Raw genomic sequence first — 21843 nt, 5'->3', positions numbered from 1 at the left:
AATTGTGCAAGACTGTTGAATCACAGATCTGTACTTCTGAAACAAATAATGCAATATATGTTAAAAAAAAAAAAGGAAGAAGAAGAAGACAGCAGGAGGGGAAGAATGAAGGGGGGGAAATCAGAGGGGAAGACGAACCATGAGAGACTATGGACTCTGAAAAACAAACAGGGTTGCTGGAGTGGTGGGGGGTGGGAGGGATGGGGTGGCTGGGTGACAGACACTGGGGAGGGTATGTGCTATGGTGAGCGCTGTGAATTGTGCAAGACTGATGAATCACAGACCTGTACCTCTGAAACAAATAATACATTATATGTTTAAAAAAAAAAAAAGATAGTAGGAGGGGAAAAATGAAGGGGGGGAAATCGGAGGGGGAGACGAACCATGAGAGACTATGGACTCTGAGAAACAAACTGAGGGTTCTAGAGGGGAGGGGGGTGGGGGCATGGCTTAGCCCGGTGATGGGTATTAAAGAGGGCATGTATTGAATGCAGCACTGGGTGTTACACACAAACAATGAATCATGAAACACTATATCAAAAACTAATGATGTAATATATGGTGACATAATAAAATAAAATTAAAAAAAAAAGAAAGAAAATACTTCCCACTAAGTACAGTGACACTCCAGAAAAAAGCCTCATGTTTATGCTATAACTTTCTGGGGTACCCGTAGGGACGCATTTGCCCCCCCCATTGTAATCACACAAAAATATATATATAAGTTACAAAACATGTGTAGCAGGTAATCCTATTTTTGGATGGATGGGAAGGAAGGAAGGGAGAAAGGGAGAGAGGGAGGGAGGGAGGGAGGGAGGGAGGAAGGAAAGAAGGAAGGAAGGAAGGAAGGAAGGAAGGAAGGAAGGAAGGAAGGAAGGAAGGAAGGAAGGAAGAAAGAAAGAAAGAAAGAAAGAAAGAAAGAAAGAAAGAAAGAAAGAAAGAAAGAAAGAAAGAAAGAAAGAGAAAGAAAGAAAAGGAAGGAAGGAAGGAAGGAAATAAAAACATAAAGACAAAAATCACCATTCAAAATAGTTTAGGGGAATGGAGATTACAGGTAATTTTGCTTTCTTCTTTTATTTATCTATGTTTCCAATTTTTTTTTAATATAAAAAAAAACCAACAACAACAACCTGAACTCTGGATTAGGATCCTGCAGCCAGCTGGGGTCTAAGGGCCCCCAGAGCATCAGCATGAGTCCTGTGCAGATCAGCATGAGTGGAGTGAGGGCAGCACAACCTAGAGGTAAAAATTCTGAGCTGTGAGGCCAGGCAGGGCCAAGTGTGTGTGTCTCCCACAACTCACCAGATGGCTGATGATCCCTCAGAACCTCAGACCCCCTGAAATCTGTTCCTAAGTTCTCAGAGTACATGACAAGGTAGGCAGGAAGTGTTTGCTCTCTACCGAACCCATTTACCAAAGAACACAAAGCATAGCCAATAGCTTGTTCTACAGAGGTGTCCTTCAGAGGTGGTCCCCCTGAAGTTTCCAGAAGGGCAGCTACTTAAAAGTAGGCCTCCTCATCTTCCAGTGGACCCACTCCCTTCCTAGGGACCTCCCTGAAAGTTGGTCCCTCCTGCACCAGCTACTGAAAGACAGTGTTCAGCTACATATAGGGTCATTTACAATGCATAACTGGGGACTTTATACTCGTTTCCCACTGTCTCTGGAAACAAAAGCCACCTCCACCTCTCCCCCACATCTTCCACCACTTAACTGCCTATAACAGCGGCTTCCAGTCTTTGTGACGATGCCATATTCTGTGCACTTCTTTGTGATGATTCGTATTCTGTGCACTTCAGTACACATACGCACGGAGTTATGTGTAACAGAAACAAATCGTATGACACAACACTTACCTTTTCTACATGCAGTAAACCCAGAAAATTTCTAGTCCATCATTTTTTAATGCTGCTCATAACGTACTAAATTGGTTTTATGGCCCATGGTTTTAAACAGACTGCTCTCCAGCAGAGAGATCTAGGTTTTGGTTTTCCAAACTTTGCCCGTGTTCTGGGTCATACTAGGTGGAACCAGGTTCGAGTGCCAATATTCAAAGGACCAAAAACAGTATTTCATATGGTTCAACCTAAAAGTATGTATGAGCCACAGTAGGGGACTCACCTGCCCAATACGCCTCTAGTACGCTGATTCTATTGATTAATTTTTACAACTAGGCTACACTATGTGCAAAAGACAGATGACACCTGAATTGGACAAGTCACTTAGAGATGGACCAGGCCACACCTTAAGTGGGAATGAAAGGGGCGCCTGGGTGGCTCAGTCGTTAAGCGTCTGCCTTTGGCTCAGGTCATGATCCCAGGGTCCTGGGATCGAGCCCCACATTGGGCTCCCTGCAGGGAGCCTGCTTCTCCCCCTCCCTCTGCCCCTCACCCCACTAACTAGTGCTCTCTCTCTCGTTCTGTGTCAAATAAATAAATAAAATCCTTTTTTTTAGATTTTATTTATTTATTTGTTACAGAGAGTGAGAGACAGCACACAAGCAAGGAGAGTGTCAGGCAGAGGGAGAAGCAGGCTCCCCACTGAGCAAGGAGCATGATGTGGGACTCGATCCCAGGACCCTGGGATCATGACCCGAGCCAAAGGCAGACTATAAAATCTCTTTAAGTAGGGGCGCCTGGGTGGCTCAGTCGGTTAAGCGGCTGCCTTCGGCTCAGGTCATGATCCCAGGGTCCTGGGATCGAGCCCCATGTCCGGCTCCCTGCTCAGCAGAGAGCCTGCTTCTCCCTCTCCCTCTGCCTGCCACTCTGCCTACTTGTGCTCTCTATCTCTCTGTCAAATAAATAAATAAAATCTTTAAAAAAAAAAATAAAATCTCTTTAAGTAAATAAACAAACAAATAAATAGTGGGAATGACAATGACAAATTCAAAGGAATGTTGTGAGCTCATATATGCTGAAGGGCTTTATAACCTAGAAGGTAAACACAATTTTTTTAAATCTTTTAAATCTTAAATCTAAGTCCTAATTTACGCCAGTACTCCCTAGCAAAATAAGATGATAAAACAACAGCCAACATTGTTTGAAGGTTTATTTCATGCCAAGAACTTGTTATGTGGATCCAGTTAGTTCGTATTTTCGTTGTCCCCATTTTCCAGATGAGAACAAGCGCAGCTCCGAGCATGAGATTTGTTGGAGGACTCAGGTCTGTCCGACTCCCAAGCCAGTACAATAAGCTCTGGGCAGCAAGCTCCCCCACTACCCACAACCAGCTCCCTGCAGCTCTCCAGGCTTAGGAACAGGACCGCCAGCAAGGTCCGCTCTCAGTGGGGAAGGAAGAACTCCCATGACACAAGGACATGAAAAGAAGGCGACCCTTGGGCCAGGAGCAGGAACTGCAGGATCGCCTTGCTGCCATAGAAACCGGTGGCACAGTCAGCACAGACTCCCCTGGTCTCCTCTCTTCTGCAATTAGAGCCAAGGATTATGTCTTTTAGTTGGTGGCATTAAACAATGCCTCTTGGCCCTACAGAAAAGGTACCCAGAGACAAGAGGCAGCCTCAGTCAGAGCTGACCAGGTCACAAAACAAAGAGAAATGCTCAAGTCAATGCAAGGAGGACTCTGTTTTTTAAGGAACGCAGTCAATAGTCCTGCTTTTTTGGGGCTAGGACCCCACTGGCCACCCTTCAGTCATATCTCGTGGTCATTTATCCTATATTAATTTAATTATATTCACTGTCAAAAGGGAAATGTAATTTGGTTTTTTTAAGATGTATTTATTTATTTGAGAGAGAGAGAGAAAGCAGGGAATGGGCAGAGGGAGAGGGAGACAGGATCTCAAGCAGACTCCCGTTGAGCGTGGAGCCTGATGCAGGGCTTGATCTCACAACCCTGAGACTGTGACCTGAGCCGAAATCAAGAGTCAGACACTTAACCAACTGAGCCAGCCAGGCACCCCGAGATATGTAATTTAAATTATGCTATCAGGGAAGCATACATTGCTCCACATTATACATTTGAATTAATATATATGCATACGTGTATGTATACATTCCATTGTGGACTTAATTTCTTAAATCTAATTTAAAAGATTTTGTAGGACAATTTTGACAAGTCATAATTATGGCCTCGTGCTCTAATTTTAAAAATCTAACTCTTGAGTAAATGGAATATTCTGTTAAATATTGTTCTTCTATTTCTGTATCCATTTACAAGGAACTTTAAGATAATGTGATCTCAACTTATCCAACTACACTGTGTGAGAAGTACTACTATTATTATTAGCATTTTAGAAATGTGAACACCAAGGATCAGAAAGGTTCAGGCACCTGCCCAAGATCACAGCTAGTTTAGATGGGAGAGCCGGGTTCCAACCAACCAGTCTGTTTCCAAGCTCTACACTCTCTTCACCATCCGGGGATCTTATTTATCTCTGAGTCCCTGAAGAACAAGGGCCACATCTAAAATAGTTGGAAAATACACCTACTTCCAACACAAATGAGAGCCAAAGGACTAACTTCTTTAATTCCCAAAGAGCTTGTATAAATCAATAACACAATAGCAATTTTTTTTTAACGAACAAGGAGTTAACAAAAAAGTAAAGAAAGGAAGGAATGCAGATGGTCCAAAACATAGGAAAAAATATTCAACTAATTCAAAGATATAAATAAAAGTCACAGGATACAATTTTTCACCTCTCAGACTGGCATACATTTAAAAAACTTTAACAATCCTCGGGGCACCTGGCTGGCTCAGTCAGTAGAGCATGCAACTCTTGATCTTGGGGTTGTGAGTTCGAACCCCATGTTGGGTGTAGAGATTACTTAAAGAAAAAAAATTTTTTTAATTAAAAAAATAAAATTTAACAATCCTCAGTTCTCAATCCTATAGGCAGGGGCAGGCACAAACTGGGGCAATGTTTCTGGAGGACAACTTAACAATAGCTATCAAAAATTTTTTTTAAGATTTTATTTATTTATTTGACAGAGAGTGAGAGCAGGAACACAAGCAGGGGGAGTGGGCGAGGGAGAAGCAGGCTTCCCCCTGAGCAGGGAGCCCGATGGAGGGCTTGATCCCAGGACCCTGGGATCATGACCTGAGCCGAAGGCAGCCGCTTAACAACTGAGCCACCCAGGTGCCCCTGGGTGCTATCAAATTTTAAATGCATGTACCCTCTAATGCAGCAATCCTAAACTTAGAAATTTATCCTATGGATATCCTTGTGAGAGTGACAAGAAATATGTCCCAAAGACATTCTCTGAAGCATGATTTATAAAAGGCTGGGGGCACTAAAAACAATTAAAGTGTCCCCTGATAGGGGCCTGGTCAAATACATCATGGTAAATTCACACATCAGAATCCCAGGCAGTCATTTAAAAGAATGAGTTAAAGCTGTAAGTATAGGTATTAAATAATCTCTAAAATAACAAAGTAAATTAAAAGGCTAAGTAGACTACAATGTATACATAAAGTTTTCTTCAATGTAACTTTTTCTTAAAAGATGAATACAGATACTTGTATACATTTTCCTCCTGGAAGGAAACCAAGGATACCCACAGTGATTACCTTTGAAGAAGACTGATATTTTTCTAACATTATACAGTTTTAGATTGGAGGGTTTTTAACCCGAGAATCATTGGCTGTTTTAAAAAGTCTATGAAACCCTTGAAATTGGATACAAAGTTGTAAATACGTGCATTCCTTTTGGGGAGAGGATGCTTCCCTTTTACATACTCTGTAAGGGTCTTACACCCCCACGCCCTCCCCGGCCGGGAAAGATTAAGAACCACTGTGTTACAGACTCCACATTGGTGCTAAGTTGTTTTTTTTTTTAAGATTTTATTTATTTATTTGACAGAGAGAGACACAGCGAGAGAGGGAACACAAGCAGGGGGAGTGGGAGAGGGAGAAGCAGGCCTCCCGCTGAGCAGGGACCCCCCCCCCCCCCCGCCAGATGCGGGGCTCGATGCGGGGCTCGATCCCAGGACCCCGGGATCATGACCCAAGCCGAAGGCAGATGCTTAAACTGAGCCCCCCAGGCGCCCCTGGTGCTAAGTTTTAATATTCACTCACTTATTTACCCAGAAGCCATGAAACAACACTGGGCTGGGGCCCAGCACAGGCACCCAGAAAACCACCACCCATTCCTGCCCTGGAGAAGGAGATAGTTTGGAGCATAATGACGACATTGTCTGCTCGAGACTCAGAAATTGCAACAGGGTACAGCTTTCCTCTAACAGGAAGAAGGAAAAGTGGAACTGAAAATTATTTGCATGTTTAAAATTAGACCTTCTGTGGGAGCTGACACTACTTCGCTTTCAAAATGCCCCCTAATCCACCGTCTCAGTCCCACCAGCCCTACACCCAGGCATTTACATGCCATGAAATTTCTGAGACACTAGGATGATCATAGCTATCACTAACAAGGAAGTAATAACAAATCTCCTACAGCTCCTGTCCTCTGAGGGGTCACCAGAAAAGCCACTGGAAAGCCATACGAGGTGGTGACAGAACTGCTGTGGGATTCTCTAGTCTGAGATACCTGCCGCCTCCAGGGATCTAGGCTTAGAGACCCTCTGCGCCCACTCATCCCTGTTGGGGCTGCAAGGGGTGGAAGACAACAAGGACATCACACACACAGCCCGTATCACAACTGTGACTGGTTAGCTGAGGGTGATCGGAGTAACATCTCACTCCCAAGGCCTGTAAGTCATGAAGGCAGGCTGCCTGCTGTGTGCCCAGTATTTCCCAAACTTAAGCAGTTTTTCACCTTTGCAAGTTTGCCATAACCCTATCATCCTTTCATAACTACCCAATATTTTTCTTTGGATCAGCTTTTTATTAAACATAAACAAATTTATATGCCAGGACACTACTTAGCCACACTCTACCTATAAAATCATGGACATGACAGGCAACTTGCTATTTTTTTTTTTTACTAATACCCCCTAAAATAAATAATTCTTAACATTTAAAAAAAAATGTTTTGTGACTGAGCTAAGTTCATCTTGCATGCCTGCAGGTGCCGCTCTGCGAGAAACGCTTGATTAAGTATTTGTTATATGCCCTAATGTGAAGCCCCACTTCTTCTCCCCAAATAACAGCAGCGGCCACAACCTTAGAATCATGCTTTAGATTTCATATGGCAGTTCCTCTTCTATCATATTTGATCCTCTTCAACTGCCCAGTGAAGCAGGAAGTGTTGGTCCCATTTTCCAGATAAGGAAATGAGGAGTCACAGAGGTTAAGGGACTTGCCCAAGTTTATGCAGCTACTAAGTGGCAGAGCGAGGACCCGAAGCCAGGTCTTTCCACTCCAGACCCTGTCTCCACTAAGACTCAAGTTCCCAAAGCAACACGAGCAGTTAAGAGGTACCTGGGTTGTCCGTGTCACAAATGGGACAGATCCTATAGAGTACAGGATGCAGAGAAGCCAAAATGACTCCCTGCCCCATCAGGGTTCAGAACCCACGAGCCTGTTCTTCACAAGTCTTGTTACCTCATCTCTTACTTGCACACTGAAGACCTTCTCTAAAATAAATGACTTTGTACAGCGCAGGACAGTAAATGGGGGCAGTGAAGGCATCAGACTTGTCTCTACCACATCCTAGTTACAAATCATTGGGGAGCACAGAACCTCAGTTTTCTCTCAGATAAAATGGGAACATGAACAACACCGACCTTTTAGTATTTCTGAAATGGTCAAATGAGATAATGCATTCAAACCCTGAGCACAGTACCTGCCACATATAATGTTACCTATTAATTATAATATTACCAGCAGCATTAGGTTAAAAAGGAAATACACAGAAAATTGTCTCTTACCCTGCACTCAAAATAATTCCCTTGGCCAAGCAGTGAATGGACTAAGAAGTAATTGCAGATGATGTGCTGGCTAAACCCAGGCCTACAGTCATTCAGCAACTCTACCTCGGCCTCAACCCCAAGCAAAAATTACTTTTAGGAGCTAAATAACCTCTTTGCTGACCTAAATTGCTCACTCAGGAGCCAGGATTCTCCCCGCTCAGGAAAGCTTGGGGATCCGTGGTTGTCTTCATCATAGGGCTCAACTCGAAATCAACTCAAAGTCACAGTCTAACCATAAACCCGTCTGCTCCGTTTTCCTTAAACTGTCTGCAAACAAAACATAATCGTGTGGTTTTTCCGTTGTTGTTCTGAAGCAAAACAAAAATATTTAAAGTCACCCGTATGAGATTTTAGCAAGCAACTTAAAGAGGAGTCAAAATATTTTTTGTAGTCTGGATGAAGCAGGGGGGTAAGCAGGCTTAAGGATTAGCTATTATAGACCACAGACGCAGTTATTATTCACCAGGAAACAAGAACGCAAAGAAAAAGCAAATCCAAAACACTGTAAGACCAACAAAACAGCTATCAGTCACCAGCTTTTTTTCCTTTCTTTCTTTTCTTTTTTTTTTTTTTCTTTTTTTCCATTTGAAAGCAGCCCACTATCAAGCTATTTCTTAAAGAATCTGTCAGGACTGTACTTCCCAAGAAAAGGAAGCAAGGGGGCTGCGAGAACAGGACTGCTCGGTCATGTTGCCTAAAACATACACGTAAACCAAAATTAGTGTGCAAAAATGCTATGAGAATGGGTGGAGTCAGACATTACAACTAGCACAGTCCTCATGCTGGAATCATCTCTGACCATCTTTCCCGTCTTGAAGAAGGGGAATGAGATGCCAGGGTCAAAAATGGCTTTTCCAGCCCTACTAAGCACTGAATTTTCCTGCATCTCTGCTCTTCAGCTTCCACACCCATCCTCATTAATTCCCTCACAGAGCTGTGTCTTTTCCATGACTTGTCCATTTTATAACCTGCTACGGTTGATTCCATTTAAAACACACACACACATGCTATCCAAGCGTCGGAAAACCAATCAAATGTTAGGGAGGTAGTCTAATGCCTTCACCCACATTTCCTAAATGCACAAACTTCAGAAATCCCAAATATGACTTCCACTCTCAAATATGTTTCCTTTTGAAAAATTCAATTTACACCCACAGTTTGGGGAGTACACAGTGAGGTAGGGCTGTGCCTACAGTTAAAAGTAACAGCAAAGTGAAAACATGGCAAAAGAAAGAAAAAAAAGAAAAAGCGTCATGAAAATACTAGGCAGAGGCAGGCAACACAGTTCCAGTCCCAGCTCCTCTATTGTCTTGACCTCAGCCTGATTACCGTCTTCTCTAGGCCTCAATATTCTCACCTAAAAAATGAAGGTTTCAGGCTATCTTGAAAGTCTGGTCTGGCTCGAAAATTCCCTGAAATATCCACTCTCAAAATGAACTGTCAACTGTGGATTTTGAAAATGCTCTTTCAGAGAGCCTTTTAGATTTCCTATTTTATAATGTATCCCAAAACGAGAAATAAAAAGAGTTGCCTTGAGTTTCCACAGAACACATTAGAGAGGAAGGAAATATCTGAATAGGGGACAAGCAAAGAGCAGCAATTTGCTACTGAAATACAAGGAAGGATTGGGCAAGCAATCAATTTACCCCATTTTTTTCACTGATTCAAAGCATTGCTAGCAACCACCATGGACAAAGTAAAAACATAATATAATAAAAAAATATGTGTGTCAAATTAAACTAAAAATAAATGAAGAGCAAGTATTTCTTTAGTATAAACTTTGGTCCAAGAGATCCTCAATTATGAGGCAATTTTCTTTTTAATCTCATAGACTGCTCTCCATGAATTTCCTTACAGGGACAGGAAGAAGGCAGTCCATACACACTGTGCCTTAATGTAAGCCCATCTGGACACCTTTTAATGTTTACAAAGCTCTTTCAGACATTGGCCAGTGGAAGCCCCTCAAACAATTCTTGGGGGCAGGGGGTGTTAGCCCACCCTACAAATGTCCTTAATGAAGGTGTAGGAAACTGAAGAGCATGTCCAACCCTGAAGTCTGGCTGTAGAGTTAGTCCAGTATTCTCTGCAGGAGGTCACACTGCCTTCCAAAGTCTACTGAAGAAAACTGGGAGGGTATTTCTGCACCCAGAGCAACTTCTTGGGTGCTGAGAGTTACTGCAGCCCCCAAGCCCCAGCTCCCTTATCCTGACCGGTAGGCTTCTTTCCGGCCCCAAGGCTGATGGTTCTGCTCTCAGACAATCCTGTATCTGTGCTTGAAAAGTTTTCCCTGACACCAGGTACCATCCTCGACCAATAACTAATTTCCCAGGCTTCCAACATCATCTCCTTAGAACTGTCGTTTGTATAAAACAAGCAAGATTTTCATTAACAAAATGCACAAAAGGGGTATCACCAGGCCACTTTCGGCCGCGGGTGCAGGACCCTAGCAGGCTCCTAGAAGGCTGTGAAGACGAACCCGCTTGCTCAGCTCCCGCGACCAGGGCTGGGTGATTCTGCTCTTTCACTTCTCCCTCTCAAGTTCCCTATCTGTGACATGGGAACGTCTCCCAGCTGCCCTGCCTCGCCCCCAACGGGAATATTATGAAGGGGAAACAGCGCTTTCAGAAAGGTCGGTCGCCAAAATGCCAGGCACAGCAGTATCTGAAAAGCGAAGCCAGAAAACAGGGCGGTGGGGGAGAGCCTGCGCCCACAAAGCACGAAATAAACGCCCAGGGAAGCAGGCAGCTTCTCCGGGGAAGGGACCGTCGCCTTGACGAACGCTCGCGAGTGGCCACCTTTGCCGGGGCTGGGGACTTCCCCCAGAAGCGGTCCCCTCGGCCCGGAGGCCCCGCGCCCGGCCCTGCCCCGGCTCCCCCGGGCCGCCGCCGCTGCCCTTCGGCCCGGCCCCTCGGGCCCCTGCAGGCCGGGTCGGAGGTCGGCCGCGCTCGGCCAGGCCGGCCCCGCTCCGCAACGCGAGCCCTTCTCAAACACGCCCCCTCCGGCCGCCGCGGGCGGGCTAGCCGGGCCCGCGCCGGCCAGATGTGACCAGCTCCGCGGAGGGCCGGGCCAGAGACGGCCTGGAGCCCGCGCGGGGGCTTCCACCGGGAGGCCACGGGCACCCCGGGACCCCGGATCCCGCCGTGCTCCCTCCGGGACTGGGCAGCCGGGGCAGGCGCTCGATCGCCCGCGCGCGAGGCCGGCTGGGTTCCGGCGAGCCCCCTCCAAGATGGGGGGCGCGGAGCCCTCGGGCCCCTCGCCACCTCCCGCGGACCCCGCAGGCAGGGCACACCGGGGCAGGTGCAGGGGATGCCAGTCCCGCCCCCACCCTCCGTGCCCGGCCCCCCCGCCCGGCCCCCGCGCCCGGGCCCACCCGGTAGCTCACCTGGCCCAGGCGCAACAGCAGCAGCAGCGGCGGCAGCGCCCAGCGCAGCCCCGACGAGCGCGGAGGCGGCCGCGCCTCCCGCGCCGCCCGCTTCATGCCCCGCGCGCCCTGGAACGTGCCCGGGACGCGCGAGTCGGGCCCCGCCGTGCGCCCGAGTGCGGGCGCCCTCGTCGCCGCCTCCAGCCGCCGCCTCCTCCTCCTCCTCCTCCAGCCGGTCCGCCTAGTCCCCGCTCCGCCCGCCCCGGGCTTCCCCGGGGACATGGCAGCGGCGGTGGCGGCGGCGGCGGCCACACGGCGAAGCCTGGCGAGGCTGCCGCGGGGGGGACGCGTCCCTGGGCGCGCAGGGGCTTCGCGGGGCGGAGCAAGCGGCGCCCACCCCCCGCGCGCGGCGCCCTGATCCCGGCTCCTGCGGCTCCGGCGGCTCCCGCTGCCTCCTCCGCGCGTCATGCGGCTCGGGCTGCAGGGAGCCGGCCGAGCGCTCAGCCCCCTCCCTTCCCCCTCCCCCTCTGAATATTCATCGCTTCCTCCCGCCCGGCCGGCCAGGCGGCTGCAGAGCACCGCGGCCCCTCGCAGCCCTCCCGCTACAGCCCCCGCCCCCGCCCAGCCGGCCGGGCTGGCGAGCCGGCGGGCGGCGGGGAGGGGGCGGTAGCGCGCCCCGCGCGCGCCCTGGCGGCTCCCCGCCGGCGGGCAGAGGAAGCGCCCCCGCCGTGCCCGCCCTCTCCGCCCAGCCCTCCCACATTCCTGGGACTCGGGACCCGGGACCCGCTCTGCGGTACAGGCGTCCCAGCCTCGGCTCCGCTTCATGGCCCGGGGTTTGGGCCACCAGATGTTGACCGAGATCCCTGCCGAGGGCACAGCCAGGCCTGCATTTAGACAACGACCCCGCGAAGGCCTGGTTGACCTGGCCGGTAGGAGGGCGTGGGGCTGAATGAACCCCTAAATTGTAGGAGACGCGCTGTGTGCTGCGTTCTCCCCACCCCCATCCTCCCTGGCAGGGAGGCAGAGAGCCGGCATTGGAGCGGATCGGGGATTAGGACCCCAGCTCTGGCGTACGGTAAACCTGGCTCTGCTAGTAGGACTAGCTGTATGACATCGGAAGAGGCATTTCACCTCTCTGGGCCTCCCCACTCATCTGTGGAATGAAGATAATACTAGTACCCGTCTAGGAAGACTTGACTGACAATTACATGAGCTAACCGGCAGGAAAGTCCTAAGCACCCGGCCTGACACATAATGGGCCTCAGTAAGCACTCGCTCTTCTGGCAACTTTCATCGCATCATCGAAGAAGACCACGAGCTACAAGGTGTTCAAGATAACTGTTGATGTCCCTACTATGCCCGTGCACAAAGGAGAAAACTGAGGATCTGGGAGGCTAAGCCAGTTGCCCTAGGAGAAGTAACGAGAGAAAGGGCCAAGCCAAGGAGTGCCCGGGAGGGAGAGATGAATTCCAACCTGGGGGAGAAGTGACTCCTGAGCTCGGCTTTGAAGGATGGGTTGAATTTCACCAGGCAGATAGAGGGGGGCAGGGTCTCAGGAAGTGGGAGCAACTTGGCAAAAAAAAAAAACAGGAGGCAGATGCTTTAGGCTTGTTCTTTTGAGAAGCAGGGAATGGGAGGCTGGGGGTGGTGGGTGTTGATATTCGGGGGAGATTTTGAAAGAGGAGTTTAGCAAGGTGCAAACCACCAGGTGTCCAACTGCCTCCAGACCCCTCTTGTACCTCAGGTTCCCCATCTGCAAGATGGGAACACACCTTCACTCAAAAGCTCCTACCAGACCATACACACAGGCAAGCACAGATGGTGTGGGGGACTTGACCTGCTGGCTTAAACACCTTGCCATCTTTTGTTTAAACATGATGTAATTATCATAATGCACAGGGAATTCTCTCCCTCCTTGCCTCTTTCCCTTCTTGGAGGAGAGACAGGTGATTTGAAAGGTAATAGTGTCCGTGAGGCCCAGAGGGAAAGAAAGCTTGACTTACTGCAGGAGCTGCCGGGTCTGCAGACTGCCGCAGGTGCAGACCCTACAGACCCTACAGATCCATCCAGGCCTCCCTGGCTTCACAGCTTGGATCTGCAAACAGCGCCATGAACTCCAGGGTGCGCGTTGATTTTTCTCTTGGGTAAAATGTATGCCCGAGTTTAAGTGTTGGTTGGAACTGGATTTCCCTACTCCATGGTGATGAAAGAGAAAACAGTCTTTTCAGCAAAGGGAGTTAAGACCTGAATAATAAACTATCTGTTCAGTCATAAACAGATCACACTGGATGAATGACCTCTATGAGAAATGAAATCAGTGCTGAGGAGGTGTGGTGTAAACTCCCCGAGGGCAGGGATTGGGCCTTTGTCACCCTACTTGCCCTACAACACTTGACTCTGTGCCTTGCCCCTAGCAGGCACTCGGTATTTGTGCAGCTGCATGGTTGTATAAATGTATCCAGGGTGACCGTGATGTAAAAGTTCATTTTTCCACATGGATGCATTAAGGAAGGATCATTCACTTTGCAAAAGGATTTGAGACTAAATTCCAGTGTATAGGTCTCGCCTTCAGATGTCACTTCCCCTAGAACTTCCCAGATACCCCACCCCTGAGTGGGGCCCACTTCCCCTCCATGCTCTCACAGCTCCCTGTGCTAACCTTTTGTAACCAGTGTTGTAAGTGCCTGTTTATGTGACCATCTTCCTCAATGGACTCTAAGTAAGCCAACTGAAGACGAGGTCTGCATCTTCTTCATCGTCTCCCCAGCATATAATAGTCACCCAAATAATATTCAGCTAGTTGAATTGAACGCATTCCTTTGAATAGCAAACTAAGGTATTAGATATATGCCTGTTCTCTCCCTTTCTCCCCCCCAACACACACCCCAAATTCCATTTGCAAACAGCTTTTCGGGCATAAATCTACTATGCAAAAAACAAGGCACATTCTCTTTGAGAATATATAATGTGTGTGTAATGATAGTTGACCTTTTAATCATGTCCACCTTCAAGCAAAAGCTAAAGCTTTACTGAATATGGGGCCAGGTGCATAGAGAACAAAAGAGCCAAACCAAGAGGTTGGAGTAGAGGGTTCCTGGATGTGTTCCAAAACTGCCTGATAGGAATCACCTGGCGACTTGTTATGCTCGATTCCCATGCCTCTCCAGAGACTGCAGGGGATGAGGCCTGGGAATCTGTTTTCAACCAGCTCCTTGGGTAATTCTTGCTGTCAAGCAGGGTTGGAAAACACTATTTATCCTATGGCTGGCCTGCATTGTGTCCCTAATAAAAAGAAAGACCACTGATCAGTTACCTCCTAGGTTCCAGGCACTACTCTAGGTACTTTATATCCATTATTTCTACTCCTTATAAGAACCCTGCAGAACAGGTATCATTATCAATGTTTTACAAACCAGGGAACGGAGTCTCCGAGAGATTAGTTACTTACACAAGGTCATACAGCTTCAAAGTGGCAAAACCAGGATCTGAAACCAAATCTTTCTTGCCACTATGCTACAATGCCCCTCCCCTTGACACTTACAGATAAGCTAATGTAAAGTGCTCTCTGTGTTGGTTGCTACTATTAACTTTTGTTATTACTCTCCTGGGCCTCAGTTTCCCCAATTTTAAATGGAAAGGGACAGAGGCTACAAGACTTCCTATTTCACCCACAAAGGATGGAACAGGCAGAGCAACCATGTTTAATGATACAGCCATCATCCCACCAGGAGGCAAGCCTGCTGGGCACCAGCCTGGAACCAGGTCACTAGCCCCTCAGGGAGTCCATTCAGCCTGGCAACCCTCAGTTTATTTTAAAAGCCACCACGAGCAAACCATTCTCCAAAGCCCTCCTAAGCAGAATGGAATGTTTCTTGGGAGTCTGATTAGCTAATGTTGCAGGCATGGCTACCCTGAGACCTTCCTGTCTCACAGACTTGAACTGAATCAGAATGAAAAGGAAGACTTTTAGAAAGTTCTTCAAAAAAAAAAAAAAGTAGCACTTCATCTTTATAATAGTAACAGGATGTTTCCTGTGGACTAATAACTGGGCTGTGGTTAGAACTCCATGTTTGTCCACCAGACCTCAGTTCCTCCCTAAACAGTGCCTTAATCACCTGCGCATGCACCAAGCCAGGAAGTGCCTTGGCAAATGCCTTTCTTGTCTCTGACTTCAAGCACTTACAACATTAAGCATTTCCCTAATTCTTTTCTCGTGTGTGTGTGTGTGTGTGTGTGTGTGTGTGTGTGTGTGTGTGTGTGTGTGTGTGGTGTTGAGCTAGGAAACAAAGTTTGACTTACAAAGAAACAGTTGCATGTGACAGATTTTCAGGGCTGGAAAGAAAGCCTATTGTAGCACCTCAGGGTCTGGGAGCACAGAAACAGAGCCATTTCTCCTGAGTCCCCCGTCTTTTCCCCAAGTTTAGGCACCCCTTGGGATCAGCCCACTGGCTTCTGCTCTCCTAGCTTGTTAGGTCCTGAGTCAAGGTCCCACTGAGCCAGCACCTTTTTGTTCTGGCAGGACAGACCCAGGACCCAGAGTCTTAGGTACCTGGAAACACAGGGAGTGTGTGCCAAGGAGACTTGGAGCCTAGGGGACAAGGAGCTTTTGTCCAGGGCTTGAGAATGACTTCTGCATGAATACCAGAAGTGGCAGGCAGGGGGCAGGAGGCGGTCAAGCCTGAAGCAGAAACATCCGCTCAAACAAAGAAAGGGTGGAGAGGTGTAAAGGCAAGAAGAGAAGAGTGAGGAGGAGGCCCAGAGTCCCGGGGCTTCCTGGCAGCTGGGTCCTTCCAGGCTTGTTAAAAATGAATTAATTTTTTCCAGGATTGAAAAGGAATATCCTTTTTTTTGCCAGGTTGGAAAAAAATTATTCATCAAATTGTGCTGGAGGTATAGAATACCCGGGTCCCTGCAGTTAGGATAAGAAACCAACTTGGGGGGGGGGGGTGCCTGGGTGGCTCAGTCGAATAAACGGCTGGCTCTTGATTTCGGCTCAGGTCATGATCTCAGAGTCCTGGGATAGAGCCCCTCATCAGGCTCCATGCTCAACGGGGAGTCTGCTTGAGGATTCTCTCTCTGTCCCTCTCTCTCTGCCCCTCCCCCGACTCATGCACACTCTCTCGCTTCTCAAATAAATAAATAACTCTTTTTTTAAAAAAAGAAATCAGCTTGGAACAGTTGTATAGCAGAATCTTGCTAGTTGGGAAGAAAATACTCTGCAATCTAAATAAGCAAATAAAAATCATGTATGACAACATAGTTTTATTATGTATATAAATGATAAACACATGTGTACATATATATATCATATTAGATAGATATATGCATGGGCTTTGCTCACAGAAATAAAATGTAGTGGGTATGAGGAGAGACTCTGGAGTCAGTTGTCTGGACTCAGATCCTGATCCTACCATTTATTAGCTGCGTGACCCTGGACAAATTAAGCTCTCTGTGCTCAGTAGCCTTATCTATAAATGAGGATGTTCTTGATGATGATATCTGCCTCACAGAATTGTTAAGAATATGAAAATAGTTAAAGCATTGATAACACTGCCCAGGATAAAGTGTTTATCATTATTAAAATGCCTTTTTGGCAGATCTGCGGCAGGGTGGTATAATGGGAAGAATATGTGCTTTGGAGCAGATGGTCATAGGTTCAAATCCTATATACTAGCTATATCTCTGGCCTCCATTTCCTCACACAAAGAATGGGATGATAATACACTGACCTGAAATCGTTGTGAAGATGAAATGAAATGACATGTGAGAAGTGCCTGGCATGTAGTCTGGGAGCCCAAAGTGGTGGAGGCATTAGTAGTTGATGGAAAGAGAGGGAGATCGGGAGTCAGGTCAGAGACAAAGACTTCATTACCCAGGTGTCAGAGCACAGACAAGTCATTCCTCTTGGACTTAGTTTCTTCTTTTGTAAAGTGGGGATTAGATTAGTGTTATCAGTCAGGATAAGCGAGGTCATGCTGCAGTAACAAACACCTCCCTAAATGTCAACGACTGAAAACAACAAACACCTATGTCTCATTCTCCCTGCATGTCTTCACAGGTCGGCTGAGGGCTGGGCGCCATGTCATCCTCACCCAAGGAGTCATCTGCTGGAGCAGACAACGTCTAAAACATTGCCCATTGCTGTGGTAAAGGGAAAAAGAGCTTTGGAGAGTCTTGAAGGGGCAACTAATTACTCTGTCCTAGAATGACTCTAATTTTTCACTCTCATTAGCCAGAACTAGTCATCCGGCCCCACCCACAACTATGGGAGGGGCAGGAAGTAGAATCCTACCATGTGCCCGGGAAGCAGAGCTAGAAATGTCTGATGAAGAGCACTCATGACCAGCACAATTACAGAGCCTCTAATATCTTGCTATTCAAAGTGTGGTCCACTGACCAGCAGAATGAATGCCCTCTGGGAGCTTGTTAGAAATGCAGAGTTTCTGGCCCCACCCCAGAAATTTTATGTTAATGGTTAATTTTATGTGTCAACTTGAATGGGCCACAGGATGCCCAGATATCTGGTTAAACATTTCTGGGGCTGTCTGTGAGAGTGCTTCTGGAAGAGATTCACATTTGAAGGGGGGTGCTGAGTAAAGCAGATTGCCCTCCCCAATGTGGGCGGACCTCATACAATCTGTTAAGGGCCTGAATAGAACAAAAAGGCAGAGGATGGTTGAATTCGCTCTCTACCTGACTGTTTGAACTGGAAGATCAATCTTCTCCTGGCTTCGGAGCTCCTGGTTCTCCAGCCTCCAGACTCAAACTGAAATCTACACCACCAGCCCTCTGGTTCTCGGACCTTTGAACTACACCACCAGCTTTCCTGGGTGTCCTGCTGGCAGATGGCAGATCTTGGGACTTCCCAGCCTCCATAATTGCATGAACCAAAGCTTTATTTGATATATATATATTTATATATAATCTATCTATATATATAGTATATATAGATAGATTATATATATCATATATTATTTATATATACTATATATTACATATATATGCTATGTATTAATAACATATATATTTCCTATTGTTTCTGTTTCTCTAAAGAACCTTGACTAATACACCTACTGAAACAAATTCTGCATTTTAACAAGATTCCCAGTAGATTCCTATAATTAAAATTTGAGAAGCACTGGCCTAGTCTGTTGGGCGGTAGGGCAGTACGCTCCGTAAAAGCCTCTCAGCCTTTATCTGTGGATTTGGCTAACATGTTTATTTCTGGGTCCCCCTCGGAGACTCAGAATCAGAGTTCTGCTTCTTTTTTTTTTTTCTTTTTTTCTTTTTTTTCAGAGTTCTGTTTCTAATTAGAATGAAAGCTCAGGACTCTGCATCAGGAAGTACGCAGGTGATCCGAATGCAGTTAGCTTCCTCCAACCACGATTTGAGAAAATACTCTCAAGTTTGGTCTGAGTCGATGGGATTTTCTTTTTTCCTACGAAGCAAAATGAATTTTAAAAGGCCTAGACTACCACCTATAAGCAGAATACCTTGAGAGTCTTCTTTCACTTACTTGGAAACTATAGGCCAAGATAGAGAGAGGGTAAAAACTTAAGTCATAATATCTGCTGCCATTATTCGCTGCTAACTAGGTATTAGGTTCTGTGCAAGCCACTTGATATAGTTTATCTCATTTAGTCCTTACCAACACCCTATACCAGGGACACTCTCATGATCCCCATTTTCTGGTTAAGGAAACGAAAGCAGGTACAATTTAAGGTAACTAACTGGCTCAAAGACACACAGGAGAAGGAACTAGGAGGCATGGGTCTGCCTGAAGCCAAAGCTTGTGTTAACCGCTACATGATGGCTTCCAGGAAGGCATCCCTGACCTGGAGGTCCCTTTGCAATCCCTACCCTGAGCATCTCCCACCTGGCCCTTTAGCCTTCAACCTCGTGTTGAGAGCAGCATAATATAGACAGCCCTAAATTCCCCATATGTACGTAGTAAATGAACGATTCCAGGACAAGGACATATAGGCAAATACCTCATCTCCCCTCTGATTCTTCTTCATCTGCTGCCTTTATTTGCCTCCATCTTTGACATTTTCATCAGACATTTTTTCAGAGGCTTGCATCCGCTCTGTTGAAATATGCTGTTTGTGCTCTCAGGTTTTATCATGCTGGTTTATCAGAGAATTGTAAAATGTAACACACACAAAGAACCTTGGTGGCCATCCAGTCCAACCTGCTCATTCTACAGATGAAGAAATGGAGGCTCAGAGAGGTTAAGTGACTTGCTAATGGTAACACAGCTGCTCTAGATATCAGCAGTGCTTTAGCAGTAAGGCTTCTGTCCTGCCGTCTTTCTTGACACTGCTCCCTCTCCGCAGGAGAGAAAATAAGATCTCCTTCATTCTGGGCTTCCACCCTTTCCAAATGACCTCCATTAATTTCTGGGCTGTTAAGAAATGTCAATATGCTTGATTTAGCCAAGACTTGAAGTTTGCAGTCACCAAAGATATAAAGAACATGAAGCAAAATGCCTTGAGCCTCTGCCCTGGAAAAGTAAGCTGGGCTGGGCTGATCCTGGGCCAGGTTCTGACTTGGCTATTGTCCTAAGCAGAGAAATGCAGCAGAGAGGAGGAGTTTATAGAACAGCTATGACCCCAGCATTGGTACGGCCATAGCGGGGGCCCTCAAGGTCTTGGCTTTTCTAGCAAAGCTAGATTTTCCTTACTCTGGTCCTTTCTGACACAGTGACAACCTGGAGACTCACTATGGCTGGAGCAAGACATCCACACAGCAGAAGCATAAACCTAAACAGGGCAGAGCAGAGAAAGGATCTGCCTGACTCCCTAACCCAGCCGGGCATGTGTTACCTGGGAGCATCCCTGGCTCCCAGCCTCCAGGCCTTCAGCACTAGCCCGAGGCAGGTGTGTTCTCTGCACGCCTGGACCGTATGCAGGGGTTAACCTTCCCCTCCCAGAGCTTGAAGGGAGTTTAGAGGTCATGCATTCCACCCGACTTTACTGATAAATAAATGATAAATAAGTGAAGGCCAAGAGGAGGACAACGACTTGTCTAAAGCCCTTGAGAAGTTTATAGGAAAAGAGAGAACGGGGATGGAACGTAGGATATATATAGGTAATCACACACGTGCACACACGTGCACACACGTGCACACACACACAAGGTTATATCGTTTCAAAGTTTACAAAGTTCTTTCACATACAGGCAATGATGATACTCAAAGTACTTTAACCTTCCTGACACAGGTTCTGATGAATCAGGTTGGACGGTGGACTACGGCCCTACAAACGTTAATTCATTTCGTCCTCTCAACAACCCTGAGACTCGGGCTCAGAAAGATTGACATTTAGTTCCATTCACCATGTTAGCGCTTGCTTGTTTTCAGGTTACAGGGATAGCGTAAGCCAAAAGTCTGGGGTGTCTCACAGACTCCAAGGCAGTAAGACAGCCAGGGCACCGAGAACTGGGAACCCAGCAAGATCCAGGCCAGTTGTCTCTCCACGTCTGCTTCTTGCTCCTCCCCTGCAGGCCATCCATCCTGCATCCACTCTCTGCATCTCTGCACACTTATTTCTGCTTCTCCCTACCTCTGTTTCAGGTTATTACAACGAGCCCTAGACCATCTCAAATCCCCATCTGCAGAAGAAATCTGATTGGCCCAGTTTGGATCCCATGCCCATCCCTGGTCCAATCAATGTGGCTAAAGGGACAGGGTCATATTATATCAAAATAACCTCCGAAGACCACTGCCCCCCCACCGGAGGGCAGATGCACAGACAGGGGTCGCAGTGAGCAGGGCAGACACCCCAAAGGCTGATTAGTATGGTCACACGAACATGCAGAGCCAGGGCTCAGACCCTGGGCTTGGACTCTCAGAACAGAATGCCCTTTCCATAGGACCACTGACCCCCCCTTTCTAAGGTCATATCCAAACACATGGCTGCTCACTCTGCATTAATCCTTGAGAGCCAAGAGTCATCCCTGCTACCCTGGAAGGACTTAGGCCAAGGGCTAAGATAAGATTCAGTCCCAACCATGGCTAGGTCTCCTGCACACAGATCAAGGGAGAGCCCCCTGATTGGTTCCTGAAGGTATTAATAAAATTCAAGAAGCAAAGGAAGAATAAAACCTGCCCTCAGCCATGGAGCCCCAGACTTCTGCCTGCTTCTTGTCCTCTGGTTGTCTGAGCCTACTATTTGGGGGGTGAAGAGTGGTGGCTGACTGTGGGGAGCACTGCATGGGGTCATGGCAAGTAGAGGGAATATCTGCAAGGAACCTCAAAATTAAAGGCCTGCTCAGAGGCAGGCAGAAAGCTAGAGTCATTTAACTAGAGAAGGGCAGCACGAAAGGCCAGAGCTGATCCTGAGATGGATGTGGCCAAGGAAAGAACCCAAAGGAGGAAGACAGCAGGCAGCAGATGCCAAACACACTGCTAGACACCTCCCTGCAGAGGTGGCTCTTAAAGACAATGGTGGGATAGGGCACAGGGCACTCCCACATCGCAGGTGGGAATGGAAGCCAATCTAGTCTCTCTGGAGGCAGTTTGGGAATATGTATTAAGTCTTTAATAATAATAATAATAATAACAACAACAATAATAAAGGCATCTTGACCCCAGAAAATCCACTGTTGCTGTCTCTCCACTGAATAGAAAAGAGCCTGGCACACAGAAGGGATTCAAAA

General features: G+C 47.2%; 1 protein-coding gene across 1 annotated transcript; it reads right to left on the bottom strand.

The window, feature by feature from the left end:
• Positions 1 to 2872: 2872 nt before the first annotated feature.
• On the bottom strand, positions 2873 to 11741 carry LOC118356070 (serine/arginine repetitive matrix protein 3-like). Its single transcript, XM_035722760.1, has 2 exons — positions 11206 to 11741; positions 2873 to 3422 (listed from the first exon to the last, which is right to left on the bottom strand). Exons 1-2 carry the CDS (start codon positions 11650 to 11652, stop codon positions 3393 to 3395), a joined length of 477 nt encoding a protein of 158 aa, XP_035578653.1. The 5' UTR covers positions 11653 to 11741; the 3' UTR covers positions 2873 to 3392.
• Between the last annotated feature and the right edge of the window lie 10102 nt (positions 11742 to 21843).

The sequence above is a fragment of the Zalophus californianus genome, chromosome 11, assembly GCF_009762305.2.
Source record: "Zalophus californianus isolate mZalCal1 chromosome 11, mZalCal1.pri.v2, whole genome shotgun sequence".
NCBI classification, from domain to species: domain Eukaryota; kingdom Metazoa; phylum Chordata; class Mammalia; order Carnivora; family Otariidae; genus Zalophus; species Zalophus californianus.
This window is presented reverse-complemented; position numbering and strand designations above follow the sequence as displayed.

Excerpts from the sequence above, each read along its gene's own strand:
- LOC118356070 (XM_035722760.1), bottom strand. The coding sequence starts at position 11,652 with ATGACGCGCGGAGGAGGCAGCGGGAGCCGCCGGAGCCGCAGGAGCCGG. Across the intron at positions 3,423-11,205 it reads TGCTGTTGCGCCTGGGCCAG|AAGAGAGGAGACCAGGGGAG; the intron begins GTGAGCTACCGG and ends CTCTAATTGCAG.